The sequence below is a fragment of the Condylura cristata genome, unplaced genomic scaffold (genome assembly GCF_000260355.1).
Source record: "Condylura cristata isolate star-nosed mole 26May11 unplaced genomic scaffold, ConCri1.0 scaffold00057, whole genome shotgun sequence".
Lineage (NCBI taxonomy): Eukaryota > Metazoa > Chordata > Mammalia > Eulipotyphla > Talpidae > Condylura > Condylura cristata.
In genome coordinates, this window is record NW_004567158.1 from 701,749 (window position 1) to 715,300 (window position 13,552).

At 64.4% G+C, this 13,552-nt stretch overlaps 1 protein-coding gene across 8 annotated transcripts in view; it reads left to right on the forward strand.

Annotated features, from left to right (window-relative positions):
* Window positions 1–12,942, forward strand: part of IKBKG (inhibitor of kappa light polypeptide gene enhancer in B-cells, kinase gamma) — a 27,445-nt gene extending 14,503 nt beyond the window's left edge. Inside the window, exons 1-10 of one of the 8 annotated variants that reach the window (XM_012734481.1) lie at window positions 7–134; window positions 2,835–3,032; window positions 4,808–5,019; window positions 6,096–6,214; window positions 8,421–8,573; window positions 8,878–8,974; window positions 9,649–9,792; window positions 9,888–10,030; window positions 10,123–10,184; window positions 10,292–12,942. In XM_012734481.1, coding sequence (XP_012589935.1) covers window positions 2,849–3,032; window positions 4,808–5,019; window positions 6,096–6,214; window positions 8,421–8,573; window positions 8,878–8,974; window positions 9,649–9,792; window positions 9,888–10,030; window positions 10,123–10,184; window positions 10,292–10,413 — 1,236 coding nt within the window. In that variant the 5' untranslated portion in view covers window positions 7–134; window positions 2,835–2,848 and the 3' untranslated portion in view covers window positions 10,414–12,942. The other 7 variants (XM_012734478.1, XM_012734477.1, XM_012734476.1 and 4 more) reach the window with 7 other exon arrangements.
* Window positions 12,943–13,552: the final 610 nt, after the last annotated feature.

The following is a 13,552-nucleotide window of genomic DNA, read 5'->3' on the forward strand; positions in this document are numbered from 1 at the left end:
GCTCCTCGTTCCCGAGGGCATTCCTCCGCCGCCGAGTCGCCCCGGGCGTCCGGCTGCTGCGCCCCGCCGGGCCCGGCCCGTTTCTGCCCCGCGCTCTGGAGCACCGGCCGAGGCGGACCGAATTCAGGACCCAGGTGACTTGGGCGGCGCCGCCACCACGTCTGACCACACCCCTGGTTGGAGGCGTTTCTGCCCACCCAGCTTGATTGCGTTTGGGGCGCTTCGTTTTCTTAAGAGCTGCTCGAATTTGCCCTGACAGCTCAGCGTGTGACCTCATGTGCTGTAGTTGGCGCCCTGGGCGAGCCGATCGCTGTCTGCTCGTACTGGCCTCAGGCCGCTTATGTGACTCGAGGCTGAACGGGCCGTCCTGACCCGCTCGAGGAACAGCGGGGCCCCACAATGGCTGCCCCATTGTGGGCCAGGGGAGGATATTTGGAGAGGAAGTAACGGGGGTGGGGGGGGAGCAGATGTTGCCGGGCCATGGAGACCCCTCTGGGGGCTCGGGCTTTCTCCCCAGGGGACCACGCGGCGCAACTGTCGGGTTGTGAGCAGAAGAGGGGTGTGCTTGAGATTACCTTCCAGCCGATCAGTGGACACGGAAATGGTGTGCACAGACCGTGGGGCAAGGGTGGACGCAGGATGTTAGGAGGACGCTGCAGTAGTCCCGGTGCCAAACGATGGAAAAGTTCACAGAACAGTGTCATAACCCCAGTGCCCCACACCCAGCTTCGGCAGCATCGCCGCGGGGCCAGATTTTTGAGGATAGCCCTCCCCGTCAAAGCCGCTTTTGCTGAGATAAACCCCTCAGCTTTGAGTGTTCAGCTCACTGGTTTCCAGTGAATCTGTTGTGCCGTCATCAACACTCATTCCAGGACATTTTCATGACTCTGAAGAGAAACGCCCATACTCTGCCAAGGCCCCCTGGCATCCCGTCTCTCCCAGTCCTCCACCATTGCTCCTCTTCTGTCTCTCTGCTGATTCCGGGTATTTTGTCTGAATGGAGACTCGCAGCGGTCTCCTGTGAGCCACCTTTTCATTTAGCGTGGCATTTGCCAGCATTGGCCATGCTGCAGCGCATGGGCGGGCTGGCTCGGGTAGTTCAGCAGTCGCTGGCTACAGGTTTGTTTTCCCTCTGCTGTGAGTAACACTGCCTCAAGCTTGCGTGTGGGTGTGTTTTGACCTCACTTTGGTATATGCCTGGGAGCCCCCCCATTGTGTTCAGGCGAATTTCAGGTGCCATGCGGAAGGAGTTCTGCATACAGCTGGAAGAAAGGCCTTGAAAGGCAACCTGCGCGCCACACCTCTGCCACACCTGACAGTTATGCTAATTGCTTGGCGCCAGCCGTGGCCCAGGATGAGCTGTGATGGGACTTCTTGGTGGGTTGGCTGCCCCTGCAGACCTCGGCGGGGAGTCAAGGGTTCCAAGGCTTCAGTCCTGGTGTCAGGAGTGCAGGTTGGCCCTCAGCTGCTGGAGATGGAAGTTGGGGTGGGGCGGGCTCTTGGGGCCCTCAGGAATGCGGGTTAGAGGCCCCTTTCCAGAGGACCCGCGCATGGTGTCCTAGCTGAGGTGTTGAGTCTGATGCGCGAGTCTTTGGTGACTGTGGGAAGGTGAAAGCAGACTGGATGGACTTAGTTTTGGCGTAGTGGGATCTGGAGAAGAGAAGGGTCCTGGGACACAGCCCTGAGCAGCCCAGGGTGAAGGAGCAGTTTGACAGGGTCTGTCCGGAGGTGGCGCGGCCAGCCAGCGGGCTGTGCTGGGCACAGTGGCATGTGCTGGCCTGCGGCCGGCTGGGGCTCTTTTCCGTTACAGTAGCCCACTTCCAGCCCATGCGTGCTTCCAAAACTTGTATTGGGGCTGGCTGCCTCCTCCGGATGGCCTTTCGCCAGGATTTCAGAGGGCTTCTAATGTCTGGTGTGGCCTAACTCTAGTTCTGAGGGGACACAAGCCGCTCAACCTGCCTGTGGCCCACTGTCTCCTCACAGCCCTCCTCAGATACCACTTCTAGACACACAACTCCTGCCCCTGCTCGCCGGCCACTCATCAGTCTCTGAGCGGCTACCTTGGGTGCCTTTACCAGGTGTGTTCATTCCCTTGGGCTGCTGTAAAAGCTAGGGGGCTTCAAACAACAGCACTTTATCCTCTTAGGTTCTGGAGGCTTCTGGTGATTAAAGGGTCAAGTGCGCTGTACCCCCTCCAGAGGCCCTGGGGTAGATGAGGCTTCCTGGTCTCTTCCTGCTTCCAGTGGCCCCAGGTGTCCTTGGCTTGCAGCCACATCACTGTGGCCTCTTACTTCACCATCACGTGGCTTGTCTGTGTTCTCTCCTCCTTGGTCTCTTAAAAGGACACTTGGCATTGGATTTAGGGACTGCTGCATTATCCAGGACGACCCCATCTTAAGGTCTTTCTCTGAGTTATACCTGTAAAGTGTAAATAAGGCCCCAGCCCCAGGTTTCTAGAGGGCAGGATGTGGTTGTGTCTTGCTAGGGTCACATTCAGTCCACCATACTAGGCGAGCCGGTGCCCTGCACTCCTGCATGGGGTGCTTAGCAGTAGGTGCCTGGCACGCACACATCTCCCTCTGAACATCACCTTTCCAGGTTCCCTCCACTGGTGACATCCTGAATTTTGGCACACAGCCTGAAGAGAGGTGGCAGGCAGATGCGAGAAGCAGTGCTCCCCAACCCCACTGGCAGGCCTGTACCTCCCTTTGCCACCCAGCCATCTGTGGCGGTGGACAGAGTGTGGCACCCTGCCTGGGTGCTCCCTGGGGCTCCTGCGCCAAGTGGCGTCTGGCCCTCGGGGTGAGACGGTCTGAGCCCCTCTTCTCTGCCAGGCCCGACTTGGTGGATGAACAGGCCCCTCTGGAAGAGTGAGCCGTGTGCGATGGTGCAGCCCAGTGGCGGCCCGGCCGGGGAGCAGGATGCACTGGGGGAGGAGCCCGTGCCGGGGAAGCCAGCCCCGCCGCACCTGCCCGTGGAGCATGCGCCTGAGGCCCTCCAGCGCTGTCTAGAGGAGAACCAAGAGCTCCGAGGTGAGCAGCCCGCTGGACAGTGAAGATCGGGGATTTGCCTTGCTGCATATTGCTGGGTCTGGATGGACCTTTGCCCGAGGGCCAGCTACCCACATGAGCCCAGCCACCCCGTCTTTGTCCCAGGGGGCCCCCTGGAAGGAAGGAAGAGAAGCCCCTGAGCTAGAGCAGCACGGGGGGGGGTGTAATTGCCCCTTCTCGGGACCCTGGTGGCAGGAGAGGGATGGGGCGCGGCAGGGGCCAGAGGAGCCTGGGCAGCCTGTGATCTGCGGGGCAGGGAGGAGCAGCCTCCCTGCACAGGGCCTCTGGGCTGCTTTGGGAAGCAGGGTGTGTGGGTCTCCGGGGGAGGGGTCTGAACTGGGCCTCTGCAAGATCGCAGCTGAAGCCCCACTCTGGTTCCCACCCCGTGTGTCTGGGTACCTAGTACTGCCCAGGCACCCCAGCACGTGCCCCCAGCCCCTGCCCCTTGACCTCTGTCTGCCTCAGCTGCGCGGGCAGCGCCCTCCTCTGCTCCGGGTCGTGTCCCAGGCGCCTCTCGCCATGCAGCCCTTGCTCTGGTTCGGCGAGAGCCTCGTCTCTGCTGTGGGGACTGTTGGCGGTGACGGCCCTGAACTGTGGCTGGGAGGCCCAGCACCCCGTGCCCTTGGGCTTCAGCCCTGGGTTCCTGTGGGGGACTTCATCTTTTATTTCTTTACTTTCATTTTTTTAAACGTGACGTAATAGGCTCCCACATTCCTCCGGCACCACCTGTCGGGCCCCGCCCTCTGCTCCCCACCCCTCCTGCTCGGGCCGCTGCCCTCGGCCTCGCTGCCCCCTCACTGGCCCCTGGCTGCAGGCGCCGGTGACTGCTTAGCGCTGCTGCCCGGGGCTTCCGCCCTCAGGTGCCAGCTCGCTGACCCAGCCGCCTGGTCTCACGGGCCTCTGTCACGGGGCGCCCCGAGTGTCAGGTGCCGTAACCCTGCTGGCTGTGGCGAAAATGGGCGACCTCTTGCTGCTGCGCCAGGCCGCGGCCTGCCCAGAGAGCCTTCGGCTCAGTGCAGCCTCCGTGCCTCCTGGGCATGGCAGTGCCCACAGCTCTTACTAGCCGTCCCCACGCCGCGCGCCTGCTTGGCCTGCAGAGTCTGTTGTGCACCAGGCTGTCCATCCGCTCTGCGCCGAAGCCTTTTCCTCCTTGTGGTGCAAGGGTCTGTCTCGAGGAGCAGGCAGGGGACGGTGCCCGGTGGCCCTTCCCGTGGCCACCCCAAGCAGGCAGTGGCCCCATGCCTCTTGTCTCTGGGTTGTGGAGAGCTGGGCCCAGTGCCGTGAGGCACCCGCCCGGGCCCCGACCAGGGAGAGCGCAGGCGCTCCTTCCAGAGGCCGCTGCGAGGAGAGGAAGCTGGCACGCTCTCGCTGTTGCTCCAGAGAAAAGTGGGGCCTCTCATTAGCGTCATTACTTTGTTATTTGTTTAAAGATTGATTTATTGATGCACACAAGATCTGGGGTATAGGCCAGAGGTGCGGAGGAGGCGGGGAGACAGCGGGGAGCAGCGGATCTACCGAGCCCCACTGCTGAGGGGGCAGCGGGGACGCAGGAGGGGGCTGCCGCACCCTGGGGTGCCCCCTGGCTGGGCGCAGCCTCACTGTGCTGCACCGGAGGCCCTGCACCACCAGGGCCCAGACTGCTGCCTGGAAAGCATTTCCCAGCACGAGCACGGGGAGCCTGCTCCCGGGGTGGGGCCTGTGGTTCCGGGAGCATGGGTGAGGCCAGGGTCACCTCCCCTGTGCTGTGCCCCCACCAGATGCCATCAGGCACAGCAACCAGGTGCTGCGGGGACGCTGTGAGGAGCTGCAGCGCCTCCACGGCAGCCAGCGGGAGGAGAAGGCGTTCCTGCTGCACAAGTTCAAGGAGGCCAGAGCGCTGGTGGAGAGGCTGAGCCTGGAGAGGCTGGAGCTGAGGCGGCAGAATGAGCAGGCGCTGCAGGAGGTCGAGCACCTGAAGAGATGCCAGCAGGTAGCGGGTGACAGGCCAGCCGTTTCCTGGGAGCCTGGAGCCTCCAGGCCGGCAGCCACCTGTGCTGCAACCCCCCCCCCGGACCCACAATGAGACCCCGACAGCCAGGAGGACCCCCGGAGTGCAGAGCCGGGCCCACACCAGGCTGGGGGCTCGTGGCTGCAGGCCCCGTAGGGAGCAGTCTCGCCCTGAGGCCTGGCCCGTGCTCCTTGAGGGTTCCATGGGGAAGGCTCTGGGTCATAGGTGCCTCTCCATCTGTGAGGCTCAGGGCCACCTCGAAGTCGGAGCCTCCCAGTGAGTGCTCTCAGGTGGAGGGCATCAGGCCGGGCCAGGGCAGGCTGCAGCAGGCCACGTGGCCCCTTCCCAGGCAGGCGCTCTATTTTACTTTTTATTAAAGATTTTTTTAAGTATTGCTTATTGATGCACACAACATCTGGGGTGCAGGCCAGAGTTGTGGGGTGGGGGTGAGAGGACTCCCCAGAGACGGAGTGGGGAGCAGCACAGGCGTATCCACTGAGACCCACTGCTGACGGGGCGGCGGGGAGATGGGAGGGGTCTGCCGCGCCCTGGGGCCCTCCCTGGCCACAGAGGTCATGGACAGCTTCATGGTGCCGTGCTGTAACCTGTTGGGCCACCAGGGAGGGCCCAGGCAGGCATTTCAATGGCCACGCTGGAATTAGGCCGAGTCTAGATGGAATTGAGCAGCAGGGGCTGCGGGCCGGTTTTCGCAGCCCTCAGGTGAGGCCCTTGAATGCTGAGCCAGTGCCGTGTGCCCGAGCTCCCCAGGTGGACGCTGTGGGCGGGTGTCCACTGTGGTCTGTCACAGCTGACGGGTCTGACCATCATGGGTGCTGGCGAGGACATGTTTTAACGGGAACGGTGGTAATACCACTTGGTACCAGCCTTGCGGGAAACCAGCTGTTGGGCATTTTTTTCCAAGTTGATAACTCAGGTCACCCCCAGCTCAGCAGTTTCCCCCAGGAGTGTATCTGAGAGAAACTCAGTGAGTGATAGTGACTGGGGGGTCAGCGTGGGAGAATGACTCCCACACAGGATGTGGCTTTTGTGTCATGCAGCAGATGGCCGAGGACAAGGCCTCGGTGAAGGCCCAGGTGACGTCCTTGCTTGGGGAGCTGCAGGAGAGCCAGAGCCGGCTGGAGGCTGCAACCAAGGAGCGACAGGCTCTGGAGGGCAGGTGAGTTGGGGGAGGGCCCAGGGAGGTCAGTGCCCAAAGCCCGACAGGAGTGAGGCAGGTTTGGGGGTTTCAGGCTGCAGGAACCCCTCGGTGAGAGCACTCGTGCTGACAGCGCTGGGCTGGAGGCGCTGTGCACCGGGGTCCCAGCCAGGCAGTGTCCAGCAACACTGCATGAGCCCCTTAGGGGGCATCTCCAGGAGCACGTGGCCTCTGTGCTCTGAGGCCTCTGTGCTTCTTGGAAGCCCCCCAGCGCCCTCAGGATAGAGGTGTGCTCCCGGGAAAAGGCTCCCGGCAGGACCCACGCCTCGGACCCCCGTTCTCCTCCTACCCACTGCGCGGCCTCCTGCCAGTGTCCCCTTCTCTGGCAACGGAAAGGCACCGGGACCAGGTGTCCCTGGGAGACTCGAGTCTGAGTCTTTATTGGGGCCGCGTGGGCCCAGCGCAGGGGTGCCCCTGGAGTGGGAAGAGTGTCCTGCTGCGGAAGTGGGACCTCCAAGTCAAAGGGCAGGCGGGGCTGTTTCTGTGTTTTCTCTTTTTTTAAAGATTTAGTTATTTATGCACACAAGAATGGGGTGTAGGCCAGAGGTGTATGGGTGAGAGGATTCCCCAGAGACAGAGTGGGGAGCAGAACAGGTAGACTGAAGCTCACTGCCGCGCCCTGGGGGTCCCTCCCTGGCTGGGGGGTCGAACTCACGTTGCAGTGGCTGCACACAACTTCATAGCGCCGCCTTCTGCCCCCTTGCACCAGCAGGGCGAGGCTGTTGCTGTTTCCCATGCGCGCAGGGGCTGCTTTGGGGCCAGTGGGTCGGCTGCCCGGGTGCCTCCCCCCCCCCGGGCCGCAGAGGAGCGCCGGGCGGGCGGTGCGGCCGGCCGCGGGGCTAACCCAGTCCCCGTTTCGCCGGCGCTGGGAGCAGCCTGGAGACGCAACACGGGGCGCCTGGCGAGGGGAGGTCGAGCCTGGAGGCAGCGGCCGCCGCCGTGTGCTGTGCCCCGGCGCTCTGCGGTACCTCCCCGGCTCCTAAGGGGCGCACAGGCACTAGACTGCTCCCAGTGCGCCCTGCTCATCTCCTCACTGCATGTAGTCTGGGTGCTGGCGGGAATAGTGCTGCCCGCTCTGCCTGGACCCACCCAGCCACTGTGTGCCACCTCTGTAGGCACCTGGACCACCTCCTTTCCTGCCCCTCGCCTGTGGGAAGGGACGCATGGGGCTTGGCTTGCGTTTCTGGTCACACGGTGCAGCCATTTCAGCAGCTTCAAACTACATCCCGTGGATGCGTGTGGTGTGGCCCAGGCCTGGCAGCTCGCCATGGCCCTGCCCCGTTGCATGGTGCCAGGCAGGGGATGCACAGATGCACAGATCCACGGTGCACAGATGGCAGTGTGTATTTAGTGGTGCAGAGAGGCCAAGCAAGGAAAACCTTGGGAACTGCCACCTGCCCAGGAGCGCCCCATGGCACGCCCATGCTGGGCCAGGGAGGGCATCGCCACAGGGGGGTGATGTGGCCGGAGCCTGGAAGTGGAGGTTGAGGGAGCTGTGGGGAGAAATGAGTGTGGAGACAGATAGGGGAGCTGTGGGGTGACATGGCCCATCAAGTCACCATGACAGTCAGATGATTGAGGGGCTTGTGTGACCCGGAAGAGAAGACGAGCCATTGCAGTGGGGTGGTGTGGGGGGCGCCCCTCAGGCCGTTGTTGTCACCCAGGCAGGCAGGCAGGCAGGAGGCTCCTCGTGCGGGTGAGGGCGACTCCGGCTGAGCCATGGAGGTGGGCGAGCATCTTGCGAACAGCCTCTTGGGGCAAGAGTTACCTGAGCACGTGACCCTGCCTCTCTGTGGCACCCCCATTTCTCACCTTGTCTCACCTCCCTCCTGATCTTCCAGAAAGGCCCTTTTTAGCTGGATGCCTCTACGTGCTCTGTCTCTGTGGCCGTCACAGGTGCTGCTCTTGCAGCCGCAGCACCTGCCGGGACCCGACTGGAGGGTGGTCCTGGGCCTCTTGCCCGGCCCCACCACATCCTCTTCTCCTGACCTTCAGTGGTCCCCTCTCCAGTGTCCTCGCCATCTGCACTCAGTCTGAGCACTGCCTCGTCTCCGTGGCCAGTGGTGGGGCTTGTGGCCCGTGTGGCTCTGCTTTGACCAGAAGTCCCGGAACACGCCCACTGCCCACTTTCTTTCTGCTTCCTGACACCCCCCGCCCTCTGTGCCAGGGCCCGGGCAGCCAGCGAGCAGGCCCAGCAACTGGAGAGCGAGCGGGAGGCGCTGCAGCAGCAGCACAGCGTGCAGGTGGACCAGCTGCGCATGCAGACCCAGAGCATGGAGGCCGCATTGCGCATGGAGCGCCAGGCCGCCTCGGAGGAGAAGTGAGTGGCTTCGCAGGCTGCTGGCCGCGAGCAGCCGCTCTCCTGTCGGCGGGCAGTGGCCTGCGCCCTGCATGGCAGCAGTGTGGCCTGGGGTCTGCCCTCCCCCCTGGGTGCTGTCCAGGCCTCCTGTCATCTGGAACAGCCCCCCGCAGGCCTGCATTTCTGGGAGGAGGGTGGGTCGGCAGCGTTCTGGGCTCACTGCGCCGGGGGCTGCCGCCTCCCAGGCCTGCGCACGGAAGCCCCTGCCCTGCGGCCCTGCTCGTGAGCGGAGGGCGGAGTGGGCAGGTAAGGTTTGTTTTCCTAGGCGGAAGCTGGCGCAGCTGCAGGTGGCTTACCATCAGCTCTTCCAGGAGTACGATAAGCACATCAAGAGCAGCGCGGCCGGTGGTGAGCGGAGCCGAGTGAGTGCGTGGGCCGGGCCGTCAGAGGCACAGCCCGCTTCAGGCTGCCTGCGCGGAGCACAGGGTGCGCGGGTGGCCTGGCACCCCGGGGCCAGCAGCTGGGGCCGGGCATCAAGGACCTGCCCATGGGCGCTGAGTGGGCCTGGGCTCCCTCTGGCTGCTCCCCTCCGCTGGCCGCTGCCTCTCAGGCTTCTGGCTCGGCTTTCCCCAAGCCCCAGGGAACGCCGGCAGTGTCCAGCTTGCCATGGCAAGGCTGCTGTGCGCCCTCTGGAGTGCACGGCCCTCAGGCCCCCAGTGCAGCTCCAGCCCTCATGCGTGGAGGAGGGCATCAGACGTGAAGACACCACAGTTCACGGGGGGAGGGGTGGGTGCAAACTGGCAGGGCATGTGGGAGTGTGTGTAGGTGTGAGCATCTGTGTGCACGTGGGTGTGTCTGACGTGTGTGTTGTCTTGGCGGGGAGGTGTCTCTAAAGGGCAAGAAGGGTTGAGGCTCAGCAGACAGTTGCGGCGACTCTCCCCGAAGATCGGAGGGTGCTGTCGCTGGGGTTCTGGGGTGGCATTGTTGGCCCTCCGGCCCTGCCCTCCGGTGCCATGCGCACTGGCCTCTGGGTCGGCCTCTCAGCCCGAGCAGTGGGCTTGCTGGGAGCCCAGGCCACTCAGCCTGCTCCCTGCAGGGGGCGCAGCTGGAAGACCTGAAGCAGCAGTTGCAGCAGGCCGAGGAGGCCCTGGTGGCCAAACAGGAAGTGATTGACAAGCTGAAGGAGGAGGCCGAGCAGCACAAGATCGTGATGGAGACCATCCCGGTGCTGAAGGCGCAGGTCAGGGTCCTCGGGGACGCCCACTTGCTCTGGCTGCTCCGCCGCCGCCCCGGCCCCGCCCAAGCGCTGGCTGAGTGTGGGCCCTTGGCCTCCAGGCGGACATCTACGAGGCGGACTTCCAGGCCGAGAGGGAGGCACGGGAGAAGCTGGCCGAGAAGAAGGACTTCCTGCAGGGGCGGCTGGATCAGCTGCAGCGGGAGTTCAACCGCCTGAAGTCCAGCTACCAGGAGTCGGCCAGGTGGGCCCTGACGCAGGCGGTGGGTGCGAGGGCGTGCCTGCGAGGGCGTGCCTCCTCCGCCCGCCTGCTCACCCCGGCTTGCTTCCTTCTAGGATTGAGGATATGCGGAAGCGGCATGTCGAGGCCTCCCAGACCTCTCTACCTCCTGCCCCAGGTGAGGGAGGGCAGGGTGCTGGCCGGCTTTGGGGGGGCGCCCGCCGACCTCCCCTCTGTGCTCGAGTGCCCACAGCAGCCTGGGCTGAGGGCAGGGCACCACCCCAGCTCTCCATTCCTGTCGCCTAGTCCAGCGGAGGGAGCCGCCCGACTTCTGCTGCCCCAAGTGCCAGTACCAGGCCCCCGACATGGACACCCTGCAGATCCACGTCATGGAGTGCATCGAGTAGGGCCGCCGCCGCGGGCGCGTCTCCTGTCTCCCTGACTTGTGGGCGGGGGCTTCGCCCTGTCACTTCTCTGAGCCCTGCGCTTCAGCCCCCGCTGCTGACCGCCTCTCGTAGGGTGCGTGGCACCATAGCCAGGCCCCAGGCTCTTCCTGTTTGCTCCGTCTGCTTGAACCGCTTGCCTCTGGGGTTCCCTCTTCTCCCACTGCCGTGGGGAGGCGGGGTGGTGGGGGTCAAGGATCAAGGCCGGGGCTCTCAGGGAAGGCTGCTTCCCCCGGCCGAGCTGCGGGCAGCACCACGGCGGATCCATCCTGTGTGCCGCCAGCCGGCTGCATCAGCCGTGAGTCACGGCCTTTGAACCCGCACCGTTTATGTCTGCAGGTGGGGGCGAGCACCCCCAGTGTCTTCCTGCTCCCCGCTCCTTCCGCGGAGCCCTGTGGGCTGGCGTGCCCTCAGGCTGGGCTGCGGCTGAGACCTGGCCAGGCCAGGACTGGCTGCACCGGCGGTGCCCAGGGGCTGCGCCTGTGTGGAGCGTGCCGGATGCCAGGGCAGCCGCGGGCTCCTGTTCAGGTCTACGAACGGCTCAGGGTTTCTGGACCGTCAGTCTCAGGCCCTTGAGGAGCTGTCTGGTCGTCAGTGGGCACTGGGGCATTTGGCCCAACATTCGCTGTCTCTGCGCACACACACCTTCCTGTCATCTGTTGCCAATGGCTGACGGAGCGGCGCTGCCCACGCCTTGGCTCTGCCCTCCTGTGCTACAGGCCCGGGGACGAAGCCCCACCAGCTAGCGGGGAGCACAGGCCCGGCTTTGCTGGGGCCCTTTCCGAGGTGGCCTCAGCTGTAGGCCCCGCCCTGCAGCCCAGGAGGACTGCAGGCCAGGAAGGACCCAGGCCTTCACCTCACCGGCACCCTTGGGCTCCGGGTGGGGTTTCCGCTCTGGGGCCTGCGCTAGGGTGGGAGTATGGGGCTGAGTCCCTGGCCTATGCTGGCTTCCTCAGCACCTGCAGCGTCCTAAAGCCCAGCTTCCCAGACAGGTCTACACTCATGGGTGCCATGTCGCAACCCCCACCCTGCCATATTCCTCAAGAGCACTTTTAGTTTGGGGGTGCATTTGTTTCCTGTGGCTAGTGGCACAAAGAACCAGAGCCTTGATGGCTTGAAACAGTAGAAATTGTCTCCCACTTTTGAAGATCAGAAGTCCAAGGTCAAGGTGTGGCTCCCTCTGGAGGCCGTGAGGCTGCTGGGCTTTGAAGGGTCTGTGCGCCTCTGGGTCATGTGGCCTCTTGTCCCTGGATTCAGGGGGCAGGGAGGTGACCCTTTCCTGTTACACCTCAAAGGCCCCTTTTCCAAATGGGCCCCGTCACACGTTCTGGGCAGTACAACGTGGGCATACGCTGGGGGTCCTCCTTAGCCACCTGGAGCCCATGGATTAGGGCACCTGCAGTTGAAGGCCTGGGTGTCCAGGCTTTCAGCTCACTAGTGATGTCCTGGTGAGGGGCCCGGCCGCTCGGGGCGAGGCGGGCCCCTCAGGACAGTGGTGTCCTGACAGGTACTGCTGCCAGGCCGGTGGGCAGGACAAGGGGTCGGTGCGGGAGGAAGAGCTGGGCCCACCTGTGCCGGGTGCTGCTGCCTGCCGGGCAGGCCCAGGCTCCTGCTTTCCAGCCGGTGAGCCAGGGGCCAAGAGCTCATCTCTCTGCAGCTTTGACCCTGGCAGAGCTTCGACAGCGAGGCCTGGGGTGGTGAGGCAGGCGGGCATGCCTCCAGCCCTGGCTGTGACCCCCTGCGGGCTGCACCCCCACAGTGGCTCGCAGTGGAGTCAGGATGTGGGCACGGGCGGGCAGTGGCTGAGGGCCTCTGCTCTTCTGCATTTTCCTTCCTGGGGGCTGGGCGCCCTCAGCCCTGCCTGCTTCCTCCTCTGGTGCCCGGGGGTTGGCTGCACCTGCAGCACCACTCACGGCCATGTGAGGGTCTGCTTCCTCCAGCCCAGCTTCCTCGGGCGTCTCAGTAAGGACTTACTTCAGGAGCGCAGCCGGGAGGCGCTGAGCGGTCCTAGTAGCCGAAGCAAGCACTGCAAAAATGATGTCAAGAGAGCAACAGAAGGATTCTGGTCCTGCCCGCGGTCTCGGCCCAGTGTGGTGGGGTGAGCAGGCACTTGGGGAGTGTCCACGAGCCTCACCAGGACTCTGGCCTTGGAGGCCCACCCTGTCGCCCGCACTCACCGCACAGCTCAGCACCTGTGGTGTCACCTGTGCCCAGGACGTGCCTGGCGCGCTTCGGCGAGAGCCAGGAGGCTGCGTGTCAAGTGTGGGCCAGGGCCAGGAAAGCGTGCGCCTGCCGCGTGGGTGGGAGTAGGGGTGCCTCTGTGCCCCAGTGCATTACGTATTGTGTAAGCGCCCAGAATTTGCTGGATCACTCTGATCCCCAATATATCGTTCCCGCAAAGTCTGCCTGCTGCGTGCTGATGTCCGATGGCTCGACTGTTGCTTGGGGGCCACAGTGCAGCAGCTGTGCTGGACCTGCCGTAGTGACGCAGCACAAATGGGGGCTGTCGCCCGCTTCTGGGGCCAGGACTCTGCGTTTCGGCGTGGGCAGGGCGGGTTCCTCGCGAGCAGGAGGCAGCCCGGCCCAGCTGCGGGCTCAGGGGTGCCTGCGTCTGGCCCGAGTCCGCACGTCGTCTCCCCTCGGCGCGTGTGCGCCGGGACCCGCTTTGTTTCTGGCCAGGCCCCTCTGACCTCGTCCGGGTGGATGAGCCCGGCACACACCCGGTCTCCAAATCAGAGCACCTTCGGTTAGGTCCCCTGTGTCCTTTTTGGGGGGGACACAGCCTGACCGATCCCAGATCGACAGCCTCGCCCTGCTTTGTGGGAGGCTGGAGACAGCTGCACGTGAGGTCACGCTGGTCTGCCCTGAGCAGAGGCCGCCTTCACGGGGAGCTGGTCACTGAACATCAGGACGTGGACAGGGCCACGGTGGCCTTGCAGGCAGGACCCCAGGGCCTGCCCAGAGAGCCCACTGGCTGGTGCCAACGCCAGGACCAGGGTACTGCTGCAGGCGCTCTCCCTGGGTGTGTCCGCTGTGGGCGCTGGGCCCTGGCCTGCATATCTGTGTCACCTGCTTGGGTGGCCTCTGCGAGCTGGCTGCAGCT